Genomic DNA, 16,446 nt, shown 5'->3' with positions numbered 1-16,446 from the left:
GCTGTGAGTACAGAGAGCCAGGAATTGTTGCTGCAGTCTTTGTTAATTATGTCAATTATGTTACTTGAACAACAGCAGTAATTGTGATTGTGACAGTGATGCAGATGGGTTAGGGTCCATAACTATACAGGGTCATTTTTATTATATAAAATAACTTGCTTGAAGGAATTCAGAGAATTTCATTGTGTTTTGTTAGTTGAAGCGACAAAGACACACACCATTGGTCACCACTTGGTAGTGTGACAGTTTGAAACGGATGTGTTTTACGAGGCAACCACAACTTAAACACCAAATGGTCAATTACTAGGAAACCTGCTGTTAACACAACCAAAACAGTCATCGACACCCTGAAGCTGCTCAGTATCGACATGAACAGCTGAACTTCACCTTCAAAAAAAGGCCACCTGGTTAGTGCACACTGGATCTCTTCTGCCTCCCTTGTTTGCATATCAGCGGTAGTAATGCAATGTGTTAAACAAACCACGAAACAGCATGGTATACGGCAATGACTTTTTTTGTACTTTTTAATGTGAGTAACCAGTCGTCTACTCTATGCGAGTCTTTAAGTGTGTTTACAACTCAAAGTCCAGAAGACTGAAGTAAAGGCTATAATTTATGAATGGGCAAAAAGCAAAGCCATGTTGGGGTTTGGTTGCATGGATACTTATGCATATGCATGTACTTATGATACCCAGGCAACATTTTGTGACAGTTTAAACGGGTCACTTTGTCAAAATGTAGCGAAACATTTTGACTTATCGTCCGGGCTCCATTTCCCACCCGACGTGTTGTGGTGACATCGCCCATCTCCGCTGCCTCTCAATGTTGCCTATTTAGCATCACCACTTAGCACTGCAGTGAGCTTGATATGAACAACAGTCCTAAACCTGGAGAACAGGCACTATCTGCAGCAACAGCAGCACAGCAGGCCCTCCTCATGTTTAATCTCTTATCTGTTATATAAATATCATAAAAGATGATTTTTATTTTTTAGGTAATAATGAAAGGGGACGTTCAGCCTATAAGTATTATACATGAGACCAGACAAACATCTACACTGATGTCACACTCTAAAAAGTAGAGTAAATATAAACACTGATCACTGGGAGTGATCAGTAGGATACAGTGATTTGAAACATGAAACGCTATAATTCAGGCAATGTGCAGAAAATGTGTCAAAAGAATCAGAGGAAGCTTCCAAATCTTGTGACAGCTCACTGAAATAAATAGTTTGCAGGCGTAACAATGCACACAATATGCGGTTCAAGTGACTTCCCCTTTTAAATAATATGACTGCATGTGACGACGGAAAATATAGATTCATTCAAACATCAGTCATCCTTTTATTCACCTTTAAAAAGAGCTGAAATATCAATAACAAACTGTTAATCACGGTACTTACTGTAGTTAGCAGATGATATTTTCACTTTATATCAGTCAGTGAAATATTTTTAGGTGCACTAAATGGTACGTCTGAATTTGAGGTAAATTTACAGTCTTCAGCTTCAAACTGATGAATCTGCTCTGACACGTGACTTTAATGTTCTTAAATACACCATTATCTGATGTTAGGAAATAATTACTGGCCCCCTACTCAGATATAGTCAAGGTAATACTAAGAAGAATAAGATTAAAGTAAAATCTTGCAACTGCACAGACAAACAAACCTTAAAACTGTGGGTCGACAGTACCACCACACTCACTCTCTCTCTCTCTCTCTCTCTCTCTCTCTCACACACACACACACACACACACACACACACACACACACACACACACACACACACACACACACACACACACACACACACACACACACACACACGTCTCCAGAGGACCTTTAATCCTCTATCAATCACCACACCAACGTTCTCACATACACAAACGTGAACTAAGCTTTGTGCGCCCACACAGTATGCTACATGGAGTCCGACGAGGTCCCGATGTCACTTTGTTTCACCCGTTGTCGCATTAGCTGCCCACAACATTTTATGTTTGTGTGTATCTGTCGACTTACTTGAAGGCATTGTGTAGGTGTCCTCCTCATCTATGATCTCAGCATAGTCGTCTGTTTCTGCAGACCCAGGACAAAGACGGGAGGGGGAAGAGAGGCAAGAAACATTAAGGCTCAGGTGGTGACAAAAAAGAAAGAGAGCTGACAACAAGGTCACATCTGAAACTGACTTGAAAGCAACCGTCTCTGACACAGCAGGAATCAAAAGGTGAAGTACAAAATGTTTAGTATCAACAAAAAATATGAATGCAATTATACTCCAAGTCTCTACTTATAAAAGCTTCCATATAACACAAACAAAATTTGTTTGTGAGTACACCCTCATATAGACATGGAGGGAAAATTGCACCAGTAACCAAAACACACAATCATCAGACAGAAGTACCTTTCCAAAAGACCGTCACCATACCGACTCCAAACACATACAAAACCATGAAAATGTTCACGTGCTACAGAAGAGCTGGACACAAGGAATGAGACAGTCTAGTATAATGTAGAGGGAGATAGAGAGGCAGAGATAAGGAAAGGGCAGGGATGGAAAGGTTTTTTTCTTTCCAGAGAAACAAGCCGAAGAAAAACAGATTGAGTCATGGATAACACCAGTTGCAAACAGAGATACACACACACACACACACACACACACACACACACACACACACACACACACACACACACACACACACACACACACGCACGCACACGCACACACACACACACACGCGCACACACACACACGCGCACACACGCGCACACACACGCGCGCACACACACACACACACAGGAAGCTAAATGTAGACACAGCAGGAATTCCATTGTTACAAATTAAGGACGTTTTACAGAAAGAATGTTGTTTACCATCGCCGCTAATGTGACCTGCAGCAGCCACATACAGCATGAAACACAAACACAGAGGAGAGAAGCATTAGTTTTACTGTTAATAAGGTAGAAATGATAAGGGTCACATATATTGTTTAATAATTTCATACTTTACTCAAGGTCATTTTAATTTCAAGCTATGTGAATATGAGTTAGTCAGAGGTCAGTAGACAGTCAGAGCAGAGACAGAGTGACAGTGACTAAAGCTCTCCACGAGGACATCTGGCCAGACAAGGACTCTCCACTGCATACACAGATGGGGCTTTATAGAGGACACATCTATGAACCCTTTATCTCACTCTTAGCAGTCGCTGTCATTCATGACATTTAGAGCAGAGGACAGAAAAGCACACGGACAGAAGTGCAACAGACCAATTGACAAAGAGGAAAACGAGACAGGGATTTGTACCTGAGACACAAACAGCTCGGGTCCGAACTCCTTCCATCCGTTTTTCCATCCGCTTCTCATGATTTGAAACTCTGGAACAGAGACAAGACAATATTTTTTATTATGATTTGGCTAGTATTCAGAATGAACCTCTGTTTGCAGCTATGAAGACAGTAGTGACCAGAGACATGGAAGATCCTCCCACATCCTGTCATGTGTGCTGCTTTCCAGTGTCAAACATGATAAAAACAAGAACCAAAATGTGCATCTATGTTTTATAAGGAATGTTTGCATTCACTATATGAGCAAGTCAAGAGCTTAACTTTTTACAGGGATCAAGATGTTGCTCTAGATTTTAGCCACAAAGTCAGAAAAAAACAACTGAAGTCACCATACAATAAAAACTGACATGCTTTAGGTTAATTATTACATTGTCCTCAAAAGAAAATGTGTGAAACCAATAAATAAAAACAAAACACAAGACAAGTAGAAGCAAAGAAATTGGAGAATGTTTTCTTATCCATCACCAGACCCTTGGCTACACCTTGAATGTTTCAAAAGACACTTGATTTTTACTTTGTACAGCTCCTAATATGCGTGAGTGGAATTAGTTGACTTACTTTGGTATAGAAGGCAGAGCTCTGTCTCCCTCTGGAGAGACAAAACGAACACATGAATTAAACACATAGCAGACTGGCTTCATGTTAGAGCCAAAGCACCGTTCTTTTCAGCCAGGGCTATTTTTAGAGAAGACTAGCTCCGAACCAGGCTGGTTATTCAAAGTGACAATCATAGAGCCTCATGAGCCACGATCCGACTTGACTACAGTTTGAAAGACAACTGACAGCAGTTTCAGACTGGAAAACTATTCATGGTGTGAGGTGATTTTTTTTTTTTTTTACTGCCACCAAATACACAACACAAAAATTATCAGGATCATCATTTAGCTGTGCACAACCTTGACACGCCGATGCTGCAAAAGACCCTAAAATATAAACATCTGACCGTATAGTGAATAAAACAACACGAGGGTATAAGAGTGTAGTTATAATGTCAGAGAAGATGTGCCTCCTACCTTTGTGGACTCTGACAATGAAGGAGTGAGCCGCCGAGGAGACAAGACGGCAGTAACCGTCAATCAAGTCAGCCATGTTTTCTGCCGTAGTCAGCAATGCCGTGGTGACAGTAAGGGGCTATACACACACACACACACACACGCATACACACACGCACGCGCACACACACACACACACACACACACACACACACACACACACACACACACACACACACACACACACACACACACACACACACACACACACACACACACAGAAGGATTAGTGTATGAGTGGGACAGAGGATTGCTTCAGTGACACAATGACAGCTTTATTATGTCTACAACCAGTGCGTGCACACGCATTCGCGCGTGCGCACACACACACACACACACACACACACACACACACACACACACACACACACACACACACACACTCCTATACAGATACTGTAGTAATGATGCACACACGCTTTTCCATTAGTACTGTCCTGCTGTGAACACACGCCCACTCTGACACTCAAGAACAGATACAACAGCGCCTTCACACTCCCAAATGTTGTTTCCTTTTCCCCCACTATCTCTTCACTGCATTTGTCCTTTGCGGTAAAACAACCTAAAATAAAATGTTTAAAAAGTAGGATAGAGTATTTTGTGTTTGTTACACATATAAGCAATTATTTTGCTTTTTACCAAATAGAAAGAAACAGACAAGAGCTTCAAATCTGATATCATTTCAAGCCAACAAAAGCAAAAACACAACCTCTGCATAGGTGCAATGTGATTTTGTAATGTATGTTTTAGATGAGCATATAAGGCTCTGGAATGAAAGCACAATATCCACATGAATCCCTGGTTTAATGATTGATGAAACAGAAAAGGCCAAGTGAAGAGGATACAGGGTGTGTATTTCTACCTCTGGAGCTCCGGCTACGTTCAGCTGCAACATGCCTTTCCTGTCCTTCTCTTCCAAAGCAGAGTACTGGATGGACTGGACCTGATTAAAGTTAGCTAAGTGTGTGGGCTGCAAAGACAAACAGATACACAGAGCAGAGGTATTATAAATCCTGTATAATGTACAGTATAGACAACACATCATAAAAAACGTCACTTTTTAATGTAAACCAGAATATAATTATTAAGAAACCTACTTTCTACTTCTGGGACTCATCAGAGTCTTTCAAATCCAGAATAAGTCAACTTCAAGGGGCTGGAAGTCAACTTGAAATATGACTTTGCCTCAGGTTTCCAAAAGAACATTTCTGACTAAGTAGTATTGTTATAGTGTGAAACATTAGAACTAAGTAAAAGTGTAAGAAGTCACACCCTGATTTTCAAAGCAAAGAGGGTCTTTCTCAGCATCAAATCCCGGTTAGACTGATGGTTTCTACTGGGGGGCAGCAAAACACTCTACAACACCGTGAAGATCAATCATATGATCAAAACATCAATACATCAAACTTTGTTAAATGAGATAGAAAACTATGTCACAAACAGAATCTGCTAAATAAATAACTCAAAACTCCAATCAGCAAAAGTACTGTCAAAAGGAGGTCTTCTAGTAGTGATCTCAAAGGACAAGTAGGGATCTCTAAACCACTTTTCAGCAGTGAAACAAGACCAAACTCTGAGGGTTTACTAAGACATACCAGTATTTCTCAGTGGATGAAGGAAAAAAGTTCTATTTATTGATGAATCCAGGTTTGAGTGTATGTATGGAGACAAACAGGAGAGAGAACGATACCAACAGTGAAAAAATTAGTCGGGGGGATTTTGTCCACTCTGGATTTGGACACCAAGACGAATTAGTCTGAAAATATGACGACTGGACAGGCCCAACCAGTAGAGGGCAGTATGGTGGATTGCCACAATGTCCTCCCAATTAAAAGCCCGCAATATACAGCAGTGTTGAAAGTCTTAAGATCAGAAAAAATACCGGACTGCGCACATTGCCCTGTGTGCATACTCACCGTTGAGCCCTTATCTGTGAGGTAGCTGATTCCTTCCTCCGGTCCGATAGCCAACTCTACTGATATTACCCAACTACACTGGAGGGGGAGAGAGAAAGACAGGATATGTCATATCCCATCAAGGCATCTGCTTTAATAACTCAACATAGTACTGGCAAAAAAGTAACACTGAAATATTAAAGACTAAAACAATTCCATTATTCTCATGCTCGTGCTCTCAATACTTTTGACATTAAATGTCCTCCAGAACAGATTAAAGTTTGCACTGTGTAAATGATGGTAATTATACAAAGCTGTGAAGAACAGCATAAGAACAATACTGATACTAAGTAGGACTGTGGAACAAAACTATAATTATTATTTACAAAAAAAGGACACTCCACTTTAAACATGTTCTACTTTGTGCATGCTGAACAGGCTCCCACCCCATGACTTGGACTGAATGTCCAGGTGTAGACTACGTATGAATGGACTACACATGCAACAGGATCTCTATGACTTCAGAGACATCCTACCCCTAAAGCACATTTGAAGCACTCCTTGTCAAAGCGGTAGATGGGAGAGAGTATCTCAAAGAACTTGTGGATGCTCTGCTCGTCATTGAGGTTAGCAAACTGCTTGAAGGTCTGCTGGATCTGCTTACGAAGAGCCTTTGCCTGACAGAGAGCAGGGAGAAGGAGAAAAAAAAACCAAGAAGAATTAAGTCTTTCTGGTAGAAAGTTGGTTTAGAGTCAGCTGTAACTCAGCCACAACCCAAAGCAAGAGTTTGAAATAATTTTTGCTTTTGACACTTCTGTTATTAGGCAATGGATGATGTCAAAATGATTACTTAATCACCTAATCGCAAATATTTCAGCTGATAATTTTGCATAATTATCAGAATTGTTTGCATTGAACTGCATAAAAACAGCAGGATGAAATAAACCGAATATATTTCCATCATTGTTGCCACTGTTTGAGGTATGACTGTCACTCTTTTGATGACATCATTTCTTTGCACCTTCTTTCTGCTGTGGTTTATTATTTATTGTCATGAGTGGAAAATTAGCAGCACCAACTGTTTTATCTCGAGGTGGTAAACTTCTCATTTTTCGATTTTCCAATTGTATATACATGAGCATCAATTGACATGGACATTAACGACTCTGTAACAAAGCCAAACACCACAATACATTTGTGAAAACATTTTGGTTTTAAGCAAAATAAAAAAATAAGAGTACAATAATCCGGAGGCAGCAATCTGTCAGATTTGCAGCTAAAAGATGGAAATTTAAGTAAAATAAACAGGAAAAGACAGAGAAATTGCTAATTGCAATTATTTGTATGACAATTACTTCTTAACTAAAACTGAATGATCGTGACATCTCTTAGCAGTGGGTGACCATGGAATAGTTAATCAGGGACATAAAAATCCCGAACTGGGTTGCTATATTTCCAGTGTTTTAACCTCACCTTAAGGGAGTCCAGCAGGCTTTTGGGGAAGAACCTTCTCAAGCCAACATCTTTCCTAAAAAGCATTACAGTGTGACAACAGTCATCTTTACTTAGTTACAAATTTACTTTCACACAATTTGCTAAAATATATCAAATTTAAATCCAAGACAACATGGTCTACAGTGTGAATCCAATAATATAAATCTTACTCGAGTAGTTCATAGTTGGATTTCTTATCAAGGGCGTTGCCGGGCATCTCTCTGAAGAACCTCCTGTATAATTCACACACAGAGGAGACACATTTCATACAAACAGAATCAAATTGTGAATTTTTGGCTTAAATATTGTGGAAAACTTTAATAAATGTAAAATAAACGGAATAATATTCAACCTAACAGACCGAGAGTGGTGCTTTAAGACAGACATCCGTTGCTACTGTGTGTGTTTGACAAATGTGTACTTGTGTTTTCTCACCTTATTTCCAAACAGCCCAGTTTCAGTGCAACATCTTGATCCACCTGGTCTGCTATATGTTGCATGTAGTCACTCTTTACCTGGAGAAGGACAATGGAGCAGCACAATTTTTTTTTATAATCAATTTCTTTTTGGTATTACCAAACACTCGGTAAAGCTGAAGGCCGTGAATGTAAAATGTCACACACACACTGCAAGAGCACTGTGAGCGGTATCAGTTAAGTATCTTTTTTTATTTAGTTCAAGACATTTATGCCTCATTAAGATGGAAAAGAAACTAATTAATCATGTATAATAAAACAGATTCCATCTAATTATAGATATCCAAAACAAATGCACTTGTTTTTGTTGGTTTAGTATTTAGGACACCTTTTATGTCTCCTCTTTTTCAGCGCTCCTGCTGTGTGGCCTCACCTGGTGATAGAGGTAGTTGAGAGAAGGTTTGTCTTCAGAGAAATGGCTGAGATAACCTTTAGGAAGGTACCGCATCCGCAACTCATACCTGAGATTGACAGGGATAATTTCACTAAGTACTCAAACACACGCACACGTAATGTAATAATGTGTAACATCTATTCAATAATGTCCAGCTGGGCCGGTGAAACAGAAGGAGTGTGCATATGCATAATGCTAACAAAAACAAAGACTTTAATATATTTCAAAACCACCATTTTGGCACAGAAGAAATGAAAGAAGTGAAAATCTTAACATTCAAAAATGGATCTGTTTAGTTCAATGTTTTTGTTTAAACAACCTGCAGCATTACGACCAAGAGCTATTTACTAACTGACAATAAGGCATTCATTTTAAAACAAATCCCTACATCTTAGATGCACCTTTTTTTTAACAAATGTAAAGCATTATAATGTGATTTATAACTTCCATTAAACTGATTTGACAGGCAGGAATGGCAAATATGACACGGAAAAGTGGCATACTAGCTAATACACACAAAATCCTGCAGCCCATCAGTTATTAGAGCAGACAACACACCATACTACATATTAATTAAATGTTTGTCAGTGGGTCATTCTAGGGAAGTAAAGGCGTTTACATTTTTTGTTCCTGATCAGAAGAATCCTCCATCTTTTTCAGAGATTGTGCAAAAATATCTACAGAAATACAGTATGTTGATGCATGTTGCAGTTCATCAAAGGGAACTTGGTTTTGCATGAAAACCAAACAGAAATGTTGCTTTCTGTGAAAGTAGAAAATGTTCCTACTTATTGTATCTGTCCAAGACAAAACAGCTTCAATGGATCAGGATAGATTAGTGTCCTGCTCTTCTCCTTATCACTTTAATGACCAACACACGGGCTTGAATCTGAGCTCTTACGTTGCCTTATCTACTCATTATAAAACATCTGGTGGTGCAGTAAAATGCAATTTCACATTTTGCTGATAGTGAACTGAAACTGATAAACTTGTAACACCATAACGCATCATGAGATGCCTGCAGTTACACTTGCCAATAACTGTGTCACAGAAGAACCCAGATTGGCCATTACTGCATATCGTGTCTTGCTATCTTATGAGTGACATATTGCTGTGACTGTTAGGAAGAGAAATGGGTCAGGAGTAGTGAACTCCAAGCTGCTGTGATGCTACAGGACTGTAGTTAGATAACAAAGGAAATCAAGGCTGAAAACAAAATGAATAAAACATCCTTATTCTATAATGAATGAACCACAAAGAGACCGTCAGAAAACAGAAGAGGATGTGTGTTTGTGAGAAAACAGAGAACATGAAAGATGAAAGAAATAAGGATGGAGCAAAGGATCAAAGTGAAAAATTGTGACTGCGAACACACCAGAAAGAATGAGACAAAACATGCGAGGGAGCAGGAAAAGAATGAGCTAGAGTCAGTCCATCCCCTGGGCTGCTACAATAGCTTGGCAACAGCAGAAACTCCTGTGGGCTTGCAGCTCCGCCGCCCTCCAAGGCAGAGCTGCGACAACTGGTGGAGCTCCTGCGCTGTAGGTTAGCAGTGTGACCGACTCGTTCTTGTTGAATTAATTTCAATTTTAATGACTTTGGGTGCAACACATCAAATGCAGGGCAAAGGACTGAATTGTAAGAAGAGATGTAAACAATATCAAGTGCAGATGGCCAAGCGCCAGCAGTTTGAATGCAGGCTGAAAGCGGACAGAGCAGCCTTCAAACAATATGATAAATGCTATAGAACAGCATGGTAGGCAAATGCATCGAATGAAAGGAAAATTATAGTGTGATTTAATAATAGAGCCAGAATGAAGTACTCATTGCATGCAAACCATGTACTTGTGCACTGAATTCAATCTGACCAGCTGAAATCAAAGAAACACATTTTTACAGTCACTCCTCATAATAGATTTGTTTATCATAATGATAAACCTCTTGTCCTGCTCTGAGCAGAATAATATGTTGTCATTTTATTTGACCTGCTGCTGGATATCAGAATAGCATTAAAGATGGAGGGTTCCCCCTGTATAACCCAAGCCTATTAGTGCACAAGTGGCCTAAACTACAGACAGAGAAATTGTCAACCACAAGTGATCTTTTAGGGATTATAACATCTAGTCTTGCTCACTGGTCTGAGTCTATAGATACATAAACATTATTCTCTCACACTCCTAAATAGTAAAAGTGAGACAAGGGCAGAAATGAGGAGTGGGAGCAGACAGAGCCAAACAAATCTTGTAACTTTACCTCCACTCCTCTTGGGGGTGCTGTTTCTCATATTTCTCCCTCACATGAGACACGCCCAAGTCAGGGTGTAACCAGTGGAGAGCATCAGAGTGCAAATGCGTCAGACGGAGGCCCAAAGAGGACACACAGCGCAATTTGTGGATCTCTGCTATCTTCTGGATGACACCCTGTGGAAACAAGTGGACGGATGAGCAAAGAGAAATTCAAGGGAATAATAACACCAGAGGGCCAGAGAGGTTTGAAATGTTTGCATGTCTTACCCGGACATCCGTAGCGTCTCCATGCCTAATATTACTCGCCCAGGTACATGGTTCACTGTTTGTCTCAAAGTAATGGAAGATCTTAAGAACCCGGTCCATGGAGCCTGGAGGTCGCTCGAGTCCTCCAGCAGACCCACTGGTGCCGGGACCGCCGGGCATCCCAGACCGGGATTTAACCCCACAACCACCCGCTGCGGAGTGATTGAGATTGGGCTCCAAGTAGGAAGACGATGCCATGCCTGACTCAGATGCTCCTGCTGGGGCTAACTGGCCGTCATATTCTGGAAATGAGATGGGGATAAAGTTATCTTTTTGCAAAAGGAGCAATACACTGCTTTCATGAAAAAGATAAATCAACAATAAAAAATGGTCGATGTACAACTCTCTTCAATTCTTTTAAAACACAAATCTGACAAACCAGCTGAGGTAGTGAAACACTCACTCACACAGCCTCTCAGTCTTCAGCAAAATTACCTTTGACAACACAACATTTACAACAACTAGACAACAAATAACTACAGTGGGAGAGCGTGGAAATACACGTTTATGTGTCTACCAAACATTCACCTATATGCACAAGCTATATGCCAGTGGTTGAGCACGAGTGATGAGGAAGGGTTCAGTCAGTCAGATTCAAATGAGTCAATAAAAACCATCAATACACAAAGTCCTTGTAAATGGATTTAATGGACTGACAGTTCAACATACAACACGACTTTAAATAAATAAATCCCCAAAGAGTGGTAAATACTGCAGTTGTTCTGCGCAGCAAACCGCTAAATCAACAAATTGGACAGTTTTCTCAGCCATTAGGTTAAACAGCAAGCTGCTCAGACAGTCTGTAAGCAAACTAGTCCAACATGCAGAGTATTGTAGACGTGTACAACAGATACAAGCTTGCAGCTGAACCTCTCTGGAGTGCCGATCAACCACCCTGACCAGGCTGCATGGCTGCTCAGCTTCGGCCTCCTGAAATCTGGTTTCCTAAAAACTGGCCTGACATCATGACGTCGGCTGTGGGTGGATTAGTAAATTGTTCTTGACATGCTGGTGTTGACTGTAAGCAACTCTGACTCATGTTACAGAAGCCTTTCCAACTTTATAGTGAACAATTTGACTTTTTCATTTCTATATACCAAATCAGATAGATATCTGCCAACGTCGATTCCAGATCCGATACCAGCATTGCCTTTATCCCAAATCTATATATCTCAATGAGTGGAAATTACTGAAAACCCAAGCAAACATTAGGCAAAGGATTTCTATGGTGCTAAAATCTGATACGGTAGCCTGCTGTGATAAAAGATGTTATAGTTGAACCAATGTATAGACAGTATTTAAGGTGGCTCAGTTTGTCTGGTCAATACCCTGATACCAATATTTGACACATTGGAGGGTCTCTAGCTCCAAACTTCACGATGTAAGTTAAAACATGTTTTATATTCTAACGCCTAGAAGTAGGTGTGTATCCTGCCTCACATTTACTGTATGACTAATGTATGAGGCTACAATAAAAATGCTGCAGTGCTTAATAAATGCAAACATTTGCAATTTACCAGCACTAAGCAACAGCACAGGCAGATCCTTACTTCTTGCCTCTGACTCTCTTTCACGCATTTGCCCTTTTTAAGTTTCTGATTTATCCCCTCCTTCGACTGTAGGCTCATCTTCACACATCCTATCCTTGAGCGAGACACACACCCAGATGCTTCCTGTGTCACACTGTCACTTCCTGGAGATCCCAGCTGGCTTTGTTGAGTCATCATCACTACAAGGACGGATTTCAGCTGACTGTGAATTCTGGCTGTCAACTGGTGACAAAGGAGACACAACTAAAACGAATCCGACAGATTAATTTCATGGCTCATTTACAGGATTGGGGATGTGATCTTCAACAAAATAGTTTTCTTAAACACCTGTCTAAAATTGTGATGTGCAGCATCATCGTGCAGATTATTCAGAGCTCAAAGGTCTGATTATTTTCATAAAAAATCACTACTGCGAACATTATGTCACTATATTCTGCATTTTTCTGTCTTGTGCTCAGATCACGGCCTGAATACTTCCCTCTGAGAAAAAAAGGAAGAAAGACACAAACACAGAAATATGGAGATTTATTCAGGGAAAGTTTAGTCAGCATTTTTAACAGCTTAAACTACAGTTGCCTCTTCAAGACAGAAAGTGAAAAACATGCCTGTGTGTGTGTTGGCATGAACATGGGGACTGCAACAGAAATGTAAAGGAGGACATTATGTATCTGATGGCTTGATTCAGCAATCTCTAATAAGAAACTACTGTATCAAAAGTGTATGCGTGTGCACAAGTCCAATACACAGGATTACTTCCTGCGCCTATGCAGACACAATGTACTATATTTTATTTATGGGGCCTTCTTACGGTTCATTTCTTAAAATTCTCACAGTTTTCTTGTAATTATTGACCTTTTTTATTAGTATAGTTATATTATTCTTTGAATCAATCATTTATTATCTACATTTGGGATGCATGTATGCTTTAGCATCATTTTGCTAGAGTGGTTGTTGGACACTAGAGATGTAGCGGTACGTGGATTCATCCGAACTGTCGTGGTACAGATGTTCCCGTTCGATAGATGCAGTCAAAAGGAGAATATGTGATATGTGCTATGTGTGTGAAGATTGATCAACATAATGAGGAACAACATTTTTCAAGTGCGAGTTCCACCAGCAACACTTAACTTATAAGCTGTTAGCCAGTTACTAACCTGCCATGATAAGCTCAGCTCAAGCTGACTGGCGTCTGACCACTGGGTCAGTCACACGACGCAAATGACACAGAGGACCAAAAAGATCCACCTGCTTTTCTAAGATCAGCTGTGCGGGAAAATGTCAGGTTCCCGAGCAAATTACAATAGCAATGGAGAGCGAGTGGATCCGACTAGGACGAGCCTTCCTGCATGGCCACAATCTGCGATTTCTCTGCACAGGTTGTTTGGGTCAATCCGATCAGCATTAAGCATAACTAAAGCCCATGTGGCTGTGTGTTGTCAAAAAGACAGCGCTGCTTTATGCCATTTTAAAGCTGAAATTTGGTTTAGTTTCTGGTTCTCAGGAAGATTACTGTCGGACTCACATTGATCTTTTGTATGTGAAGTGCTTCATCTTATTTGCTCAACTGTCAAGGGATAGAAACCAAATAAATAAATAAATAGCTTACCAGGAACAATTGCCGGTCTAAATCTTTTATCTTTTATAAAAAAAAAATATATTATTATGTACAGACTCAGGCAATACATTAAACATTTCCTCCATTAGTACGGACAGTAACTTTCTGAAACAAAATCATGTTATGTCTACTAGTACAGTATACAACTGTACTAGTTATATGGTTTAGCAAGCTTCTTCTTGCAGTTTAAGAAAGCAGCAAATATATATTTTGAAAAAAAGAGTGGAGACAAAGGTTGGAATTTAATATGTTAGGTACAGCAGATGACTCCTACTAATTTTTTTCAAGCCGTTTCTAATAGTACTCTTATAGTAGAGTAGTTGTAATGCATATAAATCCGTGTATAATGGTCACAGACCCAACAGACCTTGAAGGCTTTAATACAACAGATTAGTGTAGATCATATTACAAATACCCCACTTACTGTGTCACTATCATCATCCAATTAAAATGACATAAATACGGCTATGATACTAAGGTGGCTTCTTATAATCCCTAAAGCAATACCACTACATCAACATCTATAACAATACCGACAGCCTTTTTAATAACTTCTGACTCTGTGAAACCTATCATCACAAGAATACATTTAAAGATAAAGTGTAATATTATACTGGCTCTTTATGTACTATTAATACATATTAGTGAGGGTTTTAGAGTGAAGAACCTTTATAATCCCTCTTCTGTTTCTTTATGGCCGCTGAAATTTCAAGCTTCATAAAAAGGCACAAACATAATGGCTTTGTATTTCACGGCTTTCTGAATTTTTTGGGTTTTTTTTGTTGCATTTTATACATTTGATGTGTTTTTTTTTTTTTTTTTTAACAATCCTGAAGAAGCTCCAGTGTGGCAAGCCAGGCCTTTTAATGCACGTAACTCTCCTGCTCTCTTTCCCCATATTTATCTCTGTCTACACTACTCTATCTGAATAAAGGCAAAATGTCTAAAATATAATCTTAAAAAACAAACAATGATCCTGATATGCTTGAGCTTTTACCCCAGAGTGAGTTTACCTGGAATGATTAGTGTGTTTTTATGTGATCCCCAAAAAATACGTCTTTTCATGATCATTTTTACATTATGTACAAAACTGACAACATCCACTGACCATGTTCTGTTTCTGATACAGCATAATGTCCATGACGTTATTTCATTTAAGCTTACTGTGCCAGAGAATATTTTGTGTTTGGTAGATATTAGAGGATTTACATCAGTATATTTTATAGTTTTCAGTTGGAAACAGAAATCATGTTACCCCAAAAAAACAATCTACAGCATATTTTTCTGAAATGCAGAAGACCAACATTTGCTGTATTTTACAGCGGGGGGTACTGAATATACGAAAAAACATTCGTTGCGTATAACCCTGTCCTGAGTTATGATGTGGTTTCCCGACATAGCTTCAGTTGTTTTAACAGCACTCGCTGCAGCTTTCATGCCTCGTCTCAGAGGAACATGTTGAAAAATGTATTGGGGGCATTATTTTGACAGCAACTTCTTTTTAAATAGAAGCAACTGCACCAGATGAGCTAGAGTCACAGTCAGCCATATGCTGCTTTTTCACTCCCTCAGTCAATAATCAGATTAGATACAAAGCACTTAAATGTTATGACATACATACACACATAGTACAATTGTGACATACACGTAGCCATAACCTAAATACCACATCGAGCTTTACTAAATCCTATTAAAGAGCTATGAAATACCTACAACTCGGCGGGCATATGGCCACTTTATGCTCCAAATACTGTTACAACATACACAAGCAAGTGTACTGAAAGTAAGTTTGCCTGTTTTTTAGTAGAGTTTATCAAAGCAGGTTGTGCTTATGCCGACTAGTGATGGGATTGGTGTAATGTACTGAAAATACTTGTGATAATTGCTTATTAGCTCAGATATTGTAAGCATGATGCTTTGTTCACTTAAAATGGACAGGAAGGACTGTTTAGTCTTTCAGCAAAATATCTAAAGTAGTTATGAGTGAATATAAAGTGTGGATATAAAGCTCTTTGTCTGAGGATAGTTTGTCGTGCAGATCAATAGTTTTTGCCATCAGACACTTCATTATTGTTAAA

General features: G+C 39.5%; 1 protein-coding gene across 6 annotated transcripts in view; it reads right to left on the bottom strand.

The window, feature by feature from the left end:
• The window catches only part of LOC138617892 (focal adhesion kinase 1-like), a 60,861-nt gene that overhangs the window by 28,593 nt on the left and 15,822 nt on the right, over positions 1 to 16,446 (bottom strand). For 4 of the 6 annotated variants that reach the window (XM_069693240.1, XM_069693238.1, XM_069693236.1 and 1 more), the window contains 14 exons: positions 11,165 to 11,445; positions 10,905 to 11,071; positions 8,631 to 8,718; positions 8,217 to 8,296; positions 7,952 to 8,014; positions 7,761 to 7,815; positions 6,824 to 6,964; positions 6,309 to 6,386; positions 5,255 to 5,362; positions 4,354 to 4,471; positions 3,899 to 3,929; positions 3,300 to 3,370; positions 2,870 to 2,887; positions 2,018 to 2,074 (listed from right to left, as the gene is read on the bottom strand). In XM_069693240.1, coding sequence (XP_069549341.1) covers positions 2,018 to 2,074; positions 2,870 to 2,887; positions 3,300 to 3,370; positions 3,899 to 3,929; positions 4,354 to 4,471; positions 5,255 to 5,362; positions 6,309 to 6,386; positions 6,824 to 6,964; positions 7,761 to 7,815; positions 7,952 to 8,014; positions 8,217 to 8,296; positions 8,631 to 8,718; positions 10,905 to 11,071; positions 11,165 to 11,401 — 1,312 coding nt within the window. In that variant the 5' untranslated portion in view covers positions 11,402 to 11,445. The remainder of the gene's footprint in view (positions 1 to 2,017; positions 2,075 to 2,869; positions 2,888 to 3,299; positions 3,371 to 3,898; positions 3,930 to 4,353; positions 4,472 to 5,254; positions 5,363 to 6,308; positions 6,387 to 6,823; positions 6,965 to 7,760; positions 7,816 to 7,951; positions 8,015 to 8,216; positions 8,297 to 8,630; positions 8,719 to 10,904; positions 11,072 to 11,164; positions 11,446 to 16,446) is intronic. The other 2 variants (XM_069693239.1, XM_069693237.1) reach the window with 1 other exon arrangement.

This window comes from Brachyistius frenatus, unplaced genomic scaffold, assembly GCF_029030835.1.
Source record: "Brachyistius frenatus isolate BFR_SWC_R1_liver_20210118 unplaced genomic scaffold, ASM2903083v1 Contig_14, whole genome shotgun sequence".
Taxonomy (NCBI): Eukaryota; Metazoa; Chordata; class Actinopteri; family Embiotocidae; genus Brachyistius; species Brachyistius frenatus.
Note: the sequence above shows the minus strand (reverse complement) of the source record. Positions and strands in the feature narration are given on the sequence as shown.